Source organism: Drosophila takahashii, chromosome 3L (assembly GCF_030179915.1).
Source record: "Drosophila takahashii strain IR98-3 E-12201 chromosome 3L, DtakHiC1v2, whole genome shotgun sequence".
NCBI lineage: Eukaryota > Metazoa > Arthropoda > Insecta > Diptera > Drosophilidae > Drosophila > Drosophila takahashii.
The window spans coordinates 29402691-29420199 of NC_091680.1; the positions used below are offsets into that span (position 1 = coordinate 29402691).

At 33.6% G+C, this 17509-nt stretch overlaps 1 protein-coding gene across 1 annotated transcript; it reads left to right on the plus strand.

Moving 5' to 3' along the window:
* Nucleotides 1-13038: 13038 nt before the first annotated feature.
* RpL10 (ribosomal protein L10) lies at nt 13039-15855 on the plus strand. Its single transcript, XM_017137783.3, has 4 exons — nt 13039-13069; nt 13143-13448; nt 13617-13779; nt 15610-15855. Exons 1-4 carry the CDS (start codon nt 13047-13049, stop codon nt 15772-15774), a joined length of 657 nt encoding a protein of 218 aa, XP_016993272.1. The 5' UTR covers nt 13039-13046; the 3' UTR covers nt 15775-15855.
* Nucleotides 15856-17509: the final 1654 nt, after the last annotated feature.

Sequence of the window (17509 nt, forward strand, 5' to 3'; positions counted from 1 at the left end):
TCGAAATGTAGAAGAAATTTTTCAAATCGGAGCATTCTACTATGGGGCATTTGACCACTTTTCTTGGCCGAAATTAATAACTCGGTCAATTCAAAAGATATTGACTTGAAAATTTACCAGTCGCCATTTTTTATCCCTACGCATATTATATATGAGAATCATCCGGATCGGACAACTATATCATGTAGCTGCCATAGAAGCGATCAAATTAACTTTGCTGTTTTTGGAGATAAATGCACAGAACTTTCGAAATAGCAAATATGTCAGTTTTTAAAACAATATTAAAAGTTTTGTACAAATTGAACGACTATATCCTACAGTTCTCAAAAAGAATTGCAAAGGAAAGAATTTACTCTACATTTATGCGACTTTTTGTCCAAGTTGTAGCGCAACTTTCGTTTTAAAGCCGCTTAAGTCCACTTAAGTTAGTCAATTACAAAGCTAAGTATTTCTACTCTATTTTGATACTAATTTAAGGCCAGAAATGACCTTACTTCCTTAGCCACCAGTGATAGCAACCACCAAACGATAGGAGTGTGTGAAATTTTAGGTTATGGTCTAAAAAATTAAATTACAGAAAAAGTGGCAATAAGTGGCGATTCTGACCATATAAATTTTAACAACAATTAAATAATCTACAAATCCCAATAGGTTCCAGAAGTGGACTACGCTGGACTCACTTTGTTGCTCCATTTGAAGTTTAGTTTTCTTACGAAAATGTAGTTGATAGCCCACTCCCTTTAACACTCATTTTTAAGAAAAAACCGTCTGATTTTTGTCGTCTAACCACAAACTACTTAGTACATAGCATAATCCTTTAAATCCAATCTAAAAAGTTTACTTACATTGCTTAAAAACTCAAATTTAAAGCACTTTAAAACTGCAAGCAAAAAGTCGAAATACAGCAGCCCGATAATTGAATTTCGAACAGCTGATTTCACAGCTTCTAACTTAACAGAGGCGACCTCTATCGGATTTCTGTAAACGTAACATTGTTGAATTGTCTTGTTGTTGTTGTTGTCTTCTGTTAACACATCCTCAAAGAACATTTTTTGTTTTAACAACTTTTAAAAAATGGGTTTTGGCCAAGCAAGGTGGTCAAATGCCCCATAGTGCAAAGGAGCTGAGGAAAGAAGTGGACAAAGAGAACGTTCGTCAGCGGTGAAGAAAATAACGGTAGACGTACGATTTTTGTGACGGTCATGAATTGGTTTTACTCCGTCCACGAAATGCATAACGCGCCTAAAGAAGTTTCACTTCAAAAACCGATTGTAACTAACAAAATGACGCATATGTTTTGTTTTGTGGGGAACGCGTTAAAAAAAATTGTTTAATCTTAATTTGTTTTTACTTTTAAGAAAATAAAAACTCATTTAGTTAAAAAAGAAGAGGTTTTAGAGGAATTAGTGCAATAGACACGAAGTCAATCGGATTACTACAACCGGAGATAGAGATTTTCAATGAAAGGGTATTTTTTTAAAATTAACGTTTTTGCAAAACAACAAAAAATTCTAAAAAAAATAATTTTTTTTTCGGTTAAATCCGTTTGGTTTGTAAAAGAACCGCCCATTAGCAAGACAATTTTCCCCAAAATGTAAAAAACAAGTCCTAAAACGTTCTTCTAGGTTTGTCTAAGCCTAACCCCATTTATTACCTCGGTTTTCTTTCCAGGACTATCTAAAATTCACCTTACCTGGTGAATGTATTTTCCCAATCAAAACTATTCAATCTCTAGAAATAAATTGTGATAATTCAAGGACTACGCTATTTTACAAGGATAATATTTAAATTCAAAACACGTTACAGCTTGTTAAATATGACAAAGGCTCCAAAACATTGACATTTAAGTTTTACCATTAAATTTGATAATTAAAATGCTTGTACAAAATAAGCTGACACAAATAGCCAGTACTTTAAAAAAATGTATTTTCATAAACGAAAACCAATAAAATTACGTTAACTTACCCATCGATAAAAAAATCAGATCACCATATGAACGTAACTCAGATAAATTACATGATTGAACTAATATTGACATCCAGACGTGTACATTTTCCTCTAATATAATGTGTTTTTGCTTTAGATAACATATAAGGAGACGGAATCCAAGAGCACGGCTTTTACGTTTTTTAAGAGTTGATGTTACAAGTCGCTCCATATTATTAAACTCTGTGAAAATAAAAAAAATTTTAAATAGTACAATATTTATTTTTCTTATGTTTGCGTATAAACAAGAGTAATGACTTACTCTAAGATAGTTTCGGATAATATTAATGTGGACTTGTACTTTTTATTTTCAGTCGGCAATTTCAGCATACATGTGCTTGAATGTTTGTTTGTTTATAGTTACATGTGACCGCAGCTCTAATATTAAATATTGCTTATAGTCTGTTCACACAGAGAACATTTATGCTGGGTTGCACTATTTCCTGTTCCCACAGAGACCATTCGTTAGAAACAGTTTGCCTTTTTAACATTTGAAACTCGATGTACGTCAAAATAGCGTCGACCAGTTAGCAACAAAAGTGGTACGGTGGAATTAAAAGAACTGGGGCCATTTTTAATTTTTAAATTTTTTTAATTTTTTAAATTTTCTCGCTAGTTGGGTGCCGAATTGAAAAATGTTTAATGCAAAATTCAAATATCTATCGATCTATATATGTAGGTCGGGGCCAAGTCCGAGGTCTGCAAGTGTTTCATAAATTCATTCAAAAAATCATGTGTCCACCATTTGCTTAACTGCTCCCCTCAAAGAGGTTGTGCACGCTAAACCAGGTTATTAAGCGTTAATTCAAGCTTCTTGTCTGAAAGTTTCATCAAAATCAAATCACAGATTTTGAGTAAAACGCCTAACAGTGAACCAACCTCGGATTTTCCGAAGCCAAAAATTAATTTGTCTGGGGCCCCACTCAAAGAGGTTGTGCCAACATGGACGGTACAAGGGCAGATTGGGGATCCTTCTAAGAACGTTTTGTGAAAATTTCATGAAAATTAATGTACAGTTTGGGGGTTAAATGGTCAAATTTTGAAATTTCCCGCTGACTGCTCCAGCGAAACCACTTGCAGCCATGACATCAAACATCCATATATTTTCTATGCAAACTTAAGTAATTAATACAGCTCTCACAGAGGTTGTGCCAACTTGCACGGTATATCAACAGAAGGGGAAATGTTTTTAAGTGTTTTCTGAATTAATTTCATCGAAATCCAACACACAGATTTCGAGAAATTCCAGTATTTTTAATTGTAACTTTTCCCACGCGGTCACTCTGTCCAGCCAGCGAGACAGCGTACGGAGCCAGGACATAAACTATCAATATATTAATATTTTTTATTCAAACTTTAAATAATTAAAACAGCTCTCACAGAGGTTGTGCCAACTTGCACGGTATATCAACAGAATGGGCATGTTTTTGAGTAATTTCTGCGTTAATTTCAGCGAAATCAAACCCACAGATTTCGAGATTTCAAGTCATTTAAATTGGGCTTTCCACGCGGTCACACTATCCAAACAGCGAGACAGCGTACGAAGCCATGACAAAAACCAAAATCTTGGTATTTATATCGATATATTGGGCGATGGCGCCCAATATCGAAAATAAATATATTTTTATAGCGAATTTTCAATTAAAATGTATGAACCCCATAATTGGACTTGCCCTCCTGATTATTTTTATGCATAATTCATCCAAATCGATCCAGTGGCTTGGTAAAAATTAACAGTTTACTGATTTTGGAAAAATATATTAATTTTTATACCCTTGCAGAGGGTATTATGATTTCAGTCAGAAGTTTGCAACGCAGTGAAGGAGACGTTTCCGACCCCATAAAGTATTTATATTCTTGATCAGCATCACTAGACGAGTCGATCTAGCCATCTCAGTCTTTCCGTCTGACCGTCTGTCCGTCTGTCTGTTTCAACGCAAACTAGTCTCTCAGTTTTTGAGCTATCGGGATGAAACTTTTCCAAAAGTCTTCTTTCTGTTGCAGGTAGTTTATATGTCGGAACCGACCGGATCGGACAACTATATGTTATAGCTCCAATAGGAAGAATCGGAAAAGAAAACGTTAAAACAATTCTAGTTTCTGTGTTTTTTGAAATATTACCTTCTACTTTTGAGGATGTTATTTGGGTAAGAATTTTAGAAATTTTAGATTTTCTTCAATCTCCGGTACTTTGAAGAGTTTGCCTTGGTTATCATCTGTGTTTTTTTTTGAAATTTTTTGGTGTCCATTTGTGGGCGCTATGAATTTTTGAAGTTAGGAACTTAAAAAATGTTCTCAAACTTCAAATTAGTATATCTCGAGAACGGCTTAGAAGAACAACGTGCAACTTTACACGTTTTTAAATGTGTACTGGGGGAGTTAGAAAATAATTTTCTTAAATTTTTTGTTGTCCAATAAGTATGAATTTTAATTATTTGAAATTTTGTATCGCGGTTTTGACTGTCTTCTTCATCCTATAAAAGAAACTTAATTATCCAAGATTGTCCATCTCATAACCAACTTAATTTACCCAAAGAAACATTTTTGTTCCTTTTCATCATTTCAAGGATATATATTTCTTTATGCGAATTTAGAAAAACTCTAGTTATATTTCCAATGAGTACAATTCTTACATGTTTAAGCTGAAAGTTTGCACAAATTAGTATATCTCGAGAACGGCTTAGAAGAACAACGTGCAACTTTACACGTTTTTAAATGTGTACTGGGGGAGTTAGAAAATAATTTTCTTAAATTTTTTGTTGTCCAATAAGTATGAATTTTAATTATTTGAAATTTTGTATCGCGGTTTTGACTGTCTTCTTCATCCTATAAAAGAAACTTAATTATCCAAGATTGTCCATCTCATAACCAACTTAATTTACCCAAAGAAACATTTTTGTTCCTTTTCATCATTTCCAGGATATATATTTCTTTATGCGAATTTAGAAAAACTCTAGTTATATTTCCAATGAGTACAATTCTTACATGTTTAAGCTGAAAGTTTGCACAACTCAATTACTTACTGATATTATGCACATATATTAATATCATAATTTTACCACCGTCCCTTCATATAGCTGCCATACAAATCGATGGGTTTTGTTATTGTTAAGAAAGTAGGCTTTGAAAAATAAATATTACAATCTGAAATATAAAATAAACCGAATACATGCTTCGTCCTTGAATTATTTAACATATAATGTTCAAACTAACCTAAGACAGAAAAAAAGAGATAATGAAATGATAAACAAGAGAGGAATACTACAAGTTTCACTTCTGTCGTGCTTAGGCTTGACACACCCATTTTTTAAAGTGAAACTTCTTTAGGCGCGTTATGAATTTTCGTGGACGGAGTAAAACCAATTCAGACCGTCACGAAAATCGTACATCTACCGTTATTTTCTTCACCGCTGACGAACGTTCTCTTTGCCCACTTCTTTCCTCTCTTCGCTCTGAGTGTTCTTGCACATGGTGCAAGAGGATATATTTGTGTGGATTATACATAACTTAACTTAACTAAATATACTTATAAATAATTGGAAAATTCGCGACATTCATTTTTTAATTACTTTATGCAAAATCAGACAGATGGACAGGTGCATTTCGACTGGGATATTTATTCTTATCATTTGGATTTTCTGGTACTAAATGGTTTTTTTTGACGTCATGTACTTCCACCGAACATAGAAGTTACATATATAAAACATTAAAAGGCGCTATAATTCCTTATAATATCCTTGGACATAGTCATGTCATAGCTCATATGAAAGGTATTGACTCGAAGATCAATCCTGTTTTTAGATTTTGGCCCATACTCCATTGGTTTAAAAGATATTTGCATTCAATTTTTATTTTCAATTTTTATAATAAAAATTGGAGAATAAGACTTATTTTCAATTTATATAATAAAAATTGGAGAATAAGACTTATTTTTAATTTATATAATAAAAATTGAAGAATAACACTTACACTGTGCAACATTTTTAGGGTTATAAAATGTAACCGCAATTCTGATTTCATTGGCGGAAAGAACTCATCGAAATAAGCTAAAACCCATTTGGGTTTCTCTGGCTTAGCTCGCGTTTACCTATTATAGCGAGTTAAAGTTTTACATACAAAATTTATTTGTAACGGCCATATCTTGTGAACCGATTAAAATTTTACTATCAAGTCTTCAGTGATTATATAGCTATGAACCCAAGGAACTAAATTGACAAATGACTCTTGCGAAGACGTACACCTAGCGCGTTAAAAATCGAAAAATTAGGCAAATTTGTTTTTTTAACGCGCTAGGTGCTAAGTGCGCAAGAGTCATTTGTCAATTTAGTTCCTTGGGTTCATAGCTACATAATCACTGAAGACTTGATAGTGAAATTTTAATCGGTTCAGAAGATATGGCCGTTACAAATAAATTTTGTATGTAAAACTTTAACTCGCTATAAAAGGTAAACGCGAGCTAAGCCAGAGAAGCCCAAATGGGTTTTAGCTTATTTCGATGAGTTTTTTCCGCCCATGAAATCAGAATTGTAGTTACATTTTTCATGTTGCACTGTGTTATTTTTAAATTAAAAATTGAAAAATAAGACTTATTTTTAATTTATAAAATAAAAATTGAAAAAAAAGGTTTATCACGTTTTCCCATTTGCCGAACCATACTAAGTAAGTGGTTTTTTTCCCTTATTTTTTGGACGCTATTTTGGCTATCAATTTTTTTAAACTCATAACAGTTATTTGCAGTTCCTGATAACTGGAACTTAAAACTTAGCTATAGCTACGGGGCCTTAAGCTAACTCAAAATATGATAAAATAAAATAAATACTTCAATATGATCGGAAAAAATAAAACTCAAAAATAATGAATATTGTTGATTTTTATATTTTTTGATCAAAAATAAAACTCACATGGACGCCACTGGTTTTCTATACCGAATTGGGACGTTCTTTTAACATAGTCCTATGAAACGAATGCAGACGCACCACTTCTGACAAAAAGAAGCTTGAACTTGGCCTCTGCATCCCGTGAAATGGTATTTTAATTTTAGTCAGTAAAGGAGAGACTTCCAGCCTTTGTTTTTGTCTATGTATTAAAAGATGGATTTCAGTCGAAATGCTCTTAATATATATTATTTATATCTCTTCACTCTGAGCGCGCTCGCACATGGTGCAAATGCATATATAGACAAAAATATATGAAAAAAAAAATAAAAATATATATATGGGCACTTCCAAAAAAAAGTCCACCAAGCCAAAAACCTTGAAACTTGAATAAAACATATATCCACATGATTTTGCCCCGATATTAGTTTCTAATTAGTTGGATACTGAGCTTAACTACAAATTTCGAGTATAGTTTGATTATTTTTATGACAAACTCTACCAATATACGGAATAATCAGTTTTTGGCTATTTTTTTGTTATTTTTTGGACCTGTCTTCTGTTGTTAATTTATCCTATAGGAATGCTAATATGTAACATTTTTCTGTACTGAATGCTTCATTCACATGCTAAACTATTAAGTTAAAAGCAAAACATCCAGCAATTGAGAGATAGAGGTAAAAAAATCCGCTTTACCAAACAGTCGGAAAAAATGTCCCGAGCGACATGTCCCGAGCGAATGTGGTTGAAACTTTATAAAAAAAAAACGGCAAAGAATTTTTGAGTAAAACCAAAAGCATTTCACAGCGACATGTTTGAACAACATTCTAAAAAAAATCGCATTCAAATATTCCATCAGAATTCGCTAATTTCTGGTGTTGTATGAACTTCCCCGAAATCCACTTCTATTTTTGTCCCGAGCGAATACGGCAGTTTTTTACCGATATCTTAAAAACTAAAAGTGGTACAAAATCAAGATTTTTACCAAAAATAGAGCTTGGGAAGAGTGAAAAGAAAAGCCTATAATTAAAATTAAAATCCATTGTTTTACAATTTTTTTTTAACTTTAAAGGTGTGCAAATGTCCCGAGCGACATTTTGGAAGTGCCCATATATATTTTTATGTTCAAATACATAAATACACATAAAATATAAATATACATAAAATATGAGCAAAGAGAGGAAAGAAGAGTACAAAGAGAACGTTTGTCAGCGGTGATAGGGTAGAAGAAGATTTTCGTGACGTTCATGAATTGGTTTTACTCCATCCCCGAAAATGCATAACGCAACTAAGGAAGTTTCACTTCAAAATAATTTTTTTGTTGCGATTGTGGGTTTTTACTTCCAAGGTAACGGGGAATGTTTTCTGTAGTATGGCAACTTACGATAGTTCTGCACAACGCACATGATCACTGATCATGATGCATGATCAAGAATTTCGCATCAGTGAACAAGTAACATAAAAATAGTTCGTTACCTTATCTTAATACATGATACGTTGTAGAGCCCTGCACGAGTTCAATTGTAAGTAAGCACTTCTAAGTTGACTTGAATTGTTCACTCACTTTGACTTACAAAAATATTTCCAAACGAATCCATCCATTTCAAGTCAACTAGCTTCAAGTCACTGTTAGGCCTATACGAGTGCGAGTGATTACGAGTGGCCCGACTGACTTGAAATCGGATCGAGAACTCAAACACTTATAAGTCATATGGAAATTCGGAGGTTTGAGAATAATTTAGTATAAATTTCAGTTCTGCTCTTTTCTTTCGACTGACTGGCTGTGTTTTGTGATTTTCTAAAATAATATTTTCATCACCTTTGGCTCAAGTCTTCAGTTTGGAATACCTATTCAAGGTTTTATAATAATAATATAATAATAATATAGAAGAGAAAAGAAAACGATATCCACGAAAAGTAAAAGCAAAGTGAGAAAATAATCATAAGCAATCGAAGACGCAGCAAAGTGTGGTGCAAGATGATAAGATCAATGTTATCGAAAAAGTTGTGGCTTGCTGAGTTTGTTCGGAAGTACTTTTACAGGATGCACAACGAATCTGGTTTGTCATAAATGTTACACTCAGCGTCGAAGTCATGAACAAACTTAAGCGAAACGGATGCCAATGTTGATTCGGAAACGAAGAAAAAAATTATTGACGCTGCTACGGAGTAAACATTCAAAAATTGTCAATCGTTCCACTTTATCGAAGATAAGGGACTTAAAGATTTATGTCTTTATCATTGTGTAGACATTTTTATATATCAGCGAAAGCTGTGAGCAGTGCTGCAGTTGCGGGGGCGGAAAAAAATTTTTTTTAATTCCGCGCGAACTTTTATATCTAGTTTTTAATTTTACCTAATCGTTCAGCAAAACAAAATTGATCAGTGATTTTTGATCCATTAGTGATGCTTGGTGTCCCGACTATCTAATACCGTTCACTCAGCTAAAGGGAGTGCGAGGGAGATGGATATATAACATTTTTTTGATTGCGCATAAATTTTCAATGAATGGTCCGATTTGAAAAAGGTCTTCTACATTTCGATATGTATAATTACATACACAACAAAATTGCATTTTTACTTCTCGGAAACCTTTTAAGGTGTGGGCGCCAGACACTTTAAAATCTTCCTTAAGTCATACAAAATGTTCGAAAATAAGCATTATTTGGTTCAGGAATGGCTTCTTTACTAAACCAGCTTAAATCACATCCTTATTTGCATGACACTAATCCTTTTGTGAATGGCTTGGACTTTCTCCAAAGAAGGATTCGCATGGATGAGATATTTTGAAAGAAATTCTTAAAATGAGCCAGTGGGCCAAAATGGGGTGTAGCGACTCCTGTAATATGGCCAGAACCATGCAATTTGTCTTGAAAGTCCTGTCTAGGTCTACAGAAGGACGCACAATCCAAAAAAATATTAAAAGTTAACGCGCATCATAAAAAGACGTATTTACTAAAAATGTACGCACAGAAAAAAATATGACAAAATATCAAATTGATATTTGTTGGTTATTTTGATCTTTTTTAAGGATCAAGTTTCGTCATATCATTCTAACATGAAGAAATATTATTTTGATCTTATTTCATATTAATTTTTGAAAAAAAATACTGAATTCGGTATTTAAAACAAGTATATTTACAATTTATATGAAATCGTATGACTTTGATATGAAAAAATATCAAATGTCGTTTCGAATTTAGTTCGAAAGGGAGAAATAGTGTTCCACAGTTTACAACACTGTACCAATGTGAGATTGTGCAGAACTGCAAAAACAGCTGGCCCAACTTTGAGACCAAAAATATTCGAGAACAAGGTGTTTTTATTGTCAAATGAAATCAATTTATTTTTTTATTGAGTGCTAAGTCGAAACATTACAAAGTTGTGGTGATTTTAACTTTGCCGTCGAGTTAGCACACAATTTAAAGACATTTCGGTTCTGAATGTGCGTGTGTGTGTGTGCCGGCCGCAGTTTTACGTTGTGTGTGTCACAGGCAAAACTAAAATAATAAAATATTGAAGATTTTGCTGGCCCACCTATACATATGTACACCGACTCAAAAAAATGTGAAATGATTAGAATTAAATTGTTTTAATATAAAATAAAAATTTCTGTTTTACTGGGGGGTACTAATATACACGAAATAATATCATTTTGATGAACAAAATTGATATAAAAAATATCATTTTGATGACAAAAATTGATATAAAAAATATCATTTTGATGACCAAAAAGTTCAAATGTTATTTTAAACACTAATCTTTCTTAAGATTGAATTGATATTTAAAAATATCAACTTGATATTCTCGAAAATATCAACTTGATATGTTCGAAATATCAATCTTGCATTAATTAATATCGGCCCAAATTTGATATGAAATAATGTTAACTTGAGTGCAATTTCATATCAATTTTTTTTTCTGTGCGAATAATTTTTGTGCGTAAAAAACAAGACTTTGTTCTTTAATTTAATTAATAGCCCTGAATTTAAGCTTGAGACCCAGGTCGGCTCAAAATTTGTAATATATTAGAATTGGCGACAAAAAGGTGTCTATTAGGGTCTTCCCGCAGAGCTCCATCCACCATCTACCATCCTTTGAATGGATGGTCCGTAAGGTTTTGCCGTTCCGAAAATGTCCCAGTTAGTCCGACATTTAATTTTGACGGACTTTGACGGGCTCTCTTATGCGATAATTAGGCGATGTTTTTTCGGTGCAACTCTGAATTCTTCCTGTGAAAAATGGAACTATGACTGCAAGAACAAATCAAATCGATGGCGGGAAAAAATTAAATAATGCTTCAGCTCATTGTTCATTGTAATGCTTCAGAATATGTTCTGCACTTCGTAAATATAACTAATATTAATTAAAAGTGTACTTTGTACTCCTATAAAGTTCCAAAGTTGTTATAAATTACCAAAATTTGGTTTTGTTTACAAATTTTTCATATAAATATTGCTAGGCAGAGGCGTAGTAAGAGCGGAGTGTGGGGTACGGGAGGTTAGGCTACCCCCCAGTCAGCAATATGTATACATACTCGTTGTAGGATATGTTATAAACGTTCAGATATGGTTTTAAACTATCTTCTTAATTTATTTATTGTATTATTCTACAATAAAATTAGAAGAACGCAATTTTACGACAGTTTTCCCGAGTTGAAATCCGCCTTCGTTAATGTTGAGCTGAGCAACTGCTCTTCAGTCAGCTGTTATTGGATGTGGATGTGGATGGAAACTCTATGGGGAACATGAATTTCACATTTGTGAAAAAACCCAACCGTTTTACACGGATGGACTCTATGGGAAGAGGGTATTATAGCCCCTTCTCATAGAATCTATCCGTTTGATACGGTTGGGATTTTTGACAAATGTGAAACTCGTGGTCCCACAGAACTCCATCCACCATCCAATAACAGCTGACTGAAGAGCAGTTGTTCTCCTAATCCTTCTGTGGAATAATACAATAAATAGATTAAGATAATAGTTAAAAAATATATCTGAACATTTATAACATATCCTATAACGAGTATGCATGCATATACCATGCCTCTGTCTAGCCAATATTAATATGGCAAATTTGTAGACAAAACCAAATCTCTGCTGTTTTTGTAATTTATAGCAACTTTGTAACTTTATAAGAGTCCATAGTATACCTTAAATTACAATAAGTTATTATTTACGAAGTGCAAAATATATTTTGAGTCTTTGCTTCAAATTTTGATGTTTTCATACGCAGAACAGCTTACATTTTGGCCCACTCATAGCAACCTGTTTGCGAACGCTTTTTCGCTCATAACAAACTACATGTAATTCAACAATAGCCACAAAACAATGAGCCTAAGCAATTTTTAATGTTTTCCCGCCATCGATTTGAATTGTTCTCGCAGTTATCGTTCCATTTCCATAGACAAGAGGAAGAAGTCAGAGTTGCAAAAAAAAACATCGCCTAACTATCGCATAAAAGAGCCCGTCAAAGTCCGTAAAAATTGGAACTAATAGGGTCTTCCCACAGAGCTACATCCGCCATCAACTATCTGTTGAACGGATGGTCCGTAAGGTTTTGCCGTTCCCAAAATTTCCCAGTTAGTCCGCCATCCAATTTTGACGGACTTTGACAGGCAGAAATTCCGTTCAACAGATAGTGGATGGAGCTCTGTGGGAAGACCCTTTTAGGGAATACCCAGAGTATTCCGTACGCGTCAAGGTGATTTCTGTACTTAACGGGTGATTCTTTTGTGTATACTTTATGGAAACCATGGATTTCATTCTCAGGATATAAACATGTGGATGCTAAAGTTGAATTGTTTGTAGTTTTGCTTGCGAGATGTTCTTAGTGGAGCTAAGCAATATTCCACTTGTTCCGCCACGGAGCTTCAAGTGTGACCATCGTATAAGGTAATAAAGAATAGTTTGATAAATTCCATAGTTTCTATGTTTACGGTAAATAATCAACTTGACAGATTTGTGAGTCTTACGACGACATCTTTTCTGCTTCCGTTAAATATCTCTTTCTTTTTTCTTTCGCTTCGTTGGAAAAGGTATGTGTGCTCTCGTCGTAATCTTGTGCAATCTGTAGTTGTCTTGTCTTGAACATATATAATCGTGCATTAAATTGCAAATTTTGTGCTTATGTTGTTAAACGCTCGTTTATTTATCTATTTTTTTTTATTCTTTTCTAGGAGTGAAAATGGGTCGCCGACCAGCAAGATGGTAAGACTATAATTTTATTCATGAATAATATATATTATATTATAATTATAATATTATAAATTATCATTAACAGCTACCGCTATTGCAAAAATAAGCCCTATCCCAAATCTCGATTTTGTCGGGGTGTACCTGACCCCAAAATTCGTATATTTGATTTGGGAAGAAAAAAGGCTACAGTTGAAGACTTCCCCCTGTGCGTTCATTTGGTTTCTGATGAGTATGAACAGCTAAGTAGTGAAGCTTTGGAAGCAGGCCGCATTTGTTGTAACAAGTATTTGGTGAAGTACTGCGGAAAGGACCAGTTCCATATAAGAATGCGCCTGCACCCATTCCATGTCATTCGTATCAACAAAATGTTGTCGTGCGCTGGAGCTGATAGGTAAATAAAAGTCAAAATTGTAATTTTGTAATAACTAATAACTTTGTTTTTTTTTGTCTGTTATGACCAGTCATAGCACATGACCTAGTAAATTACTAATGTATTAATATTATTGTAGGTCCTCAAACGTTATATGATTAATTTATTTTCTAAATTTTGTATTTTTAGGCTTCAGACTGGAATGAGAGGTGCGTTTGGAAAGCCGCAGGGCACGGTTGCTCGAGTTCGTATTGGTCAGCCCATTATGTCTGTCCGCTCAAGCGATCGCTACAAGGCTCAAGTTATTGAAGCTTTGCGTCGTGCGAAGTTCAAGTTCCCTGGACGTCAGAAGGTTAGTAAATATTTGTTATTTTCAAAACACTCGAGTGGAATTTATTTCAAAAAAAAGTTACTTATATTAATATTAATTATATTTAAATTTCATTTATGTTCTCAATACTATTTTACTTTAGAACAAGAATGGAAGCTACCTTCGGCCAACCGAAGCTTATATACCCTTGCAGATTAAGTAAATACTTATAGTTTAATGCTCACTCGGTGCAGTACCAGGGATTCCATATTCAGCGTGTTTATTTAAATTTTGTTTTTAAGTTGTCAAAAGTCAAAACGCCTACTCCCTACAAAGTAACAATGAATTTTCTTATATTTGTTTGAATATTCCTATGGGAGCCTTAAAATATAGTGGTCCGATCCGGCTCGCTCTGACATATGTACTACCTGCAATAGAAAGAAGACTTTCGGGAAAGTTTCATCGCAATAGCTTTAAAACTGAGAGACTAGTTCGACTGTGATACGATGATCAAACATTTGAATAAATAAATACACCATTTAATAATTCATGCCATTCAAAATTTAAGCTAGATAAGCCCACTGGATAATCGAGTGTTACTATAAATCTTAATATGAAATTCAACCTATTTAGAAGAGAATATACAAAATTAATGTGAAAATTATTATTAATAATTATTTTTAATTGAAATCTTTAAATCGCAATAATAACCAACCGCGAGCTAAGCCAGAAGAACGACATGTTTTTAAATCGTATTGATGAGTACTTTCAAGTTTTAAAATTCAAAATGCAGTTACAGTTACATACAGAAGAACGACATGTGTTTTAAATCGTATTGATGAGTACTTTCAAGTTTTAAAATTCAAAATGCAGTTACATTTTAAACCCATAAAAATGTTAGTGTGTTCACACACAAATTTAAAGTTTGTGAAATTTCCACGAACCCTTTCTAGTTTCCTATGATAATTGGGTGCTCTTGAGTAAAAGTCGCATACAAACTAATGTTCCTTTACCTACAGGATCCTAATGTTGATCCCAAAAGTTAAAAGTTTTAAAGAATAAGTTTTGAGAAAGTCGGTTGTCCCAACACTAATAAAATATATCAAAATAATAAGTACACACGTTACATCCTCACTTGCTAAAAGATATCTCTATAGTTATTGAGGCCAGATCTCCCAAACCTTTTTATTTTGAAACGTTATTCTGTCCTGCAATATTTTAATAAACAATAGATATCTGTCTATTCCATGTTAGCCATACATTTGTGCGAAAGGTCGGTTTTGGTGTGGTCAAAATAATAAGTACACTTGTGTTACTTATAATTTTTTAAAATATTAAATCTAGAATGGGGCTACGGTTAGTATTTTATCTTAAGTTATGATCATGTTTATAAGAAGTCTGGGCCAATTAGACGATTCAAAAAGTTTCCAAGCCTGGATTTGGTTACTTCAAAGTCATTATCCATGTTAAAATCTGATTTGCAGCTTAAGAGGAACTTTAACACTTAAGTAAGGCTTGTGATTTCCTAAATTTTCTTAAAATATACTACTCTTAATAAATAAAATCGATTTGGAAAAAAATAAGTACTTACACCGTAAAAAATGAGGTAAATTCTTGTCAAAAACCAAAGTTACATGCGGTTTAATTTAAAAAAAATAGTCAAATTTTAAATTCTTAATTTTTTTTATAGTAGATAAAACGACTAAAAAAATAAGGTATGTTTTATTGAGATATTTCTTATTTTGTTGTACATGTTCGAAACTAACTCTCTAATGTTTGAGATTTTTTAGGGGAAAAGCAAAATTTTCATCTGGCAACACTGCCTATATATATTAAACTAATGATTTTATCTTATTTTTACTATCCTTATAGATCTATGTTTCCAAAAAGTGGGGTTTTACCAAATACGAACGTGAACGCTATGAGGAACTCCGCGATGACAACCGCCTTGAGCAGGATGGCTGCAATGTTAAATACCGTCCCGAACATGGCCCAATGGCCGCTTGGGAAAAAACTCAGCGTGAAGTTTATGCTTAATATTACTTTCAACTGAAGTGTTGCATAAACTATTGTAATTCAAAAACAATACACATAAATGCTGTTTGCTGAGCACACATATATGTCACAAATTGTTTTGTATGTTATTTAGCTAAACCATGCCATACAGCTTTTTACATCAGCATATTTGATGAGCTCTTAAAATAATTAAGTGATTAGGAAAGGGGGTAATACTCTAGAAGAGGGGCCTGTGCCCTAAAAATCGCGAAAAAATTACCCTCGATGGACCGATCGGCGGAAGTGCATGGTTCTCTTGTAATTGCATTTCAAAGTGGCGTGTTTTGCTATAAAAGCAAAGAAGCATTTTCTAAGATTTTGAGGTGTTTTGTGACATATGGGCTGGTGTGAGAGAAACATATGGGCTCTCCGTTTGTTGTCAAAATAATAGGGGTTTGAAACAACTCGACAAAAATGTGCAATTTTTTTATAGCAAGCCAGACCTTGCAACCTTGATTTAAATATCCTCGATGGACCGTGATTCCTTAAGAGCTTGAGCGACCATGGATGACCAACATATACAAACTTAAAATGAATCTTAAGAATTAACTATCCTCGGTGGACAGTTATTCCTTAAGAACTATGGATGACCAACATATGCGAGTCTTATAAAATTATTATGAAAGTAAAGTTCAAGAAATCGCGGCACAAGGTATGCAATTAATGCGCCGCAGGGTAAAATATATTAAAAAAATCGCGCGATTTTTGCTTACGGCTCATAGCACTTCTTCTTTACATTTTCTTTAGTACTTGTATTGTGGTTAGGATTATAAAATGCGTGCCCTATTGGTTTAGCCTTTTATACGATTTTCTTTAAAAATATAAAAATTAAAGGTTTTATAAGACCGTGAAAAAGGTTACAATAGATAATCCTCCTTGGACCGCGATTTCTTCAGATTCACCTAAAGGTTTTGTATTTTCTGGTAATCCAAGGTCAAGGGGGGGTAGGGTCTTGCAAAAAAAATAAAACGATTTTTTTTTGAATTTTTATACCCGTTACTCGTAGAGTAAAAGGGTATATTGTATTCGTGCAAAAGTATGTAACAGCTAGAAGGAAGCGTTCCGACCCCATAAAGAATTTATATTCTTGATCAGGGTCACTAGCCGAGTCGATATAGCCATGTCCGTCTGTCTGTCTGTATGAACGCAGAGATCTCTGAAACTACACAATCTAGATGGTTAAGATTTTTTACACATATTCTTGGGCCTCCTACGCAGCGCAAGTTTATTTTAGCCGATTGCCACGCCCCCTCTAACGCCCACAATCGCCCACTAAGGATTTTAAAATGTGTTCTGCGCCCACATCTTTAAAGATTTCCGAGAAGTTTAAATGCAATTTTGTTGTGTATATTTATACCTATCGAAATGTAGAAAACATTTTTCAAATCTGACCATTCATTAAAAAGTTATGCGCAATCAAAAAAATTTTATATATCCATCTTTCTTGCACTCCCTTTAGCCGTGTGACGGGTATTAAATAGTCGGGACACGAACCCGACTATAGCGTTCTCTCTTGTTTTTCTTTTAGAATAACATATTAGGATTATACAAAAAAAGTTTTAAGGCAATCGGACCAAAACTTTAGAAGTTATGCTAAAATTAGTACCCTAACCACTTAAACTTTAGGTACGTAAGTGCATCTGAATCAAAATCTCCCAAGTGGGCCACCCCCGATTCAAAGGTCCGATTTTCATCAAACTTTTTTATGTTTCCGGTT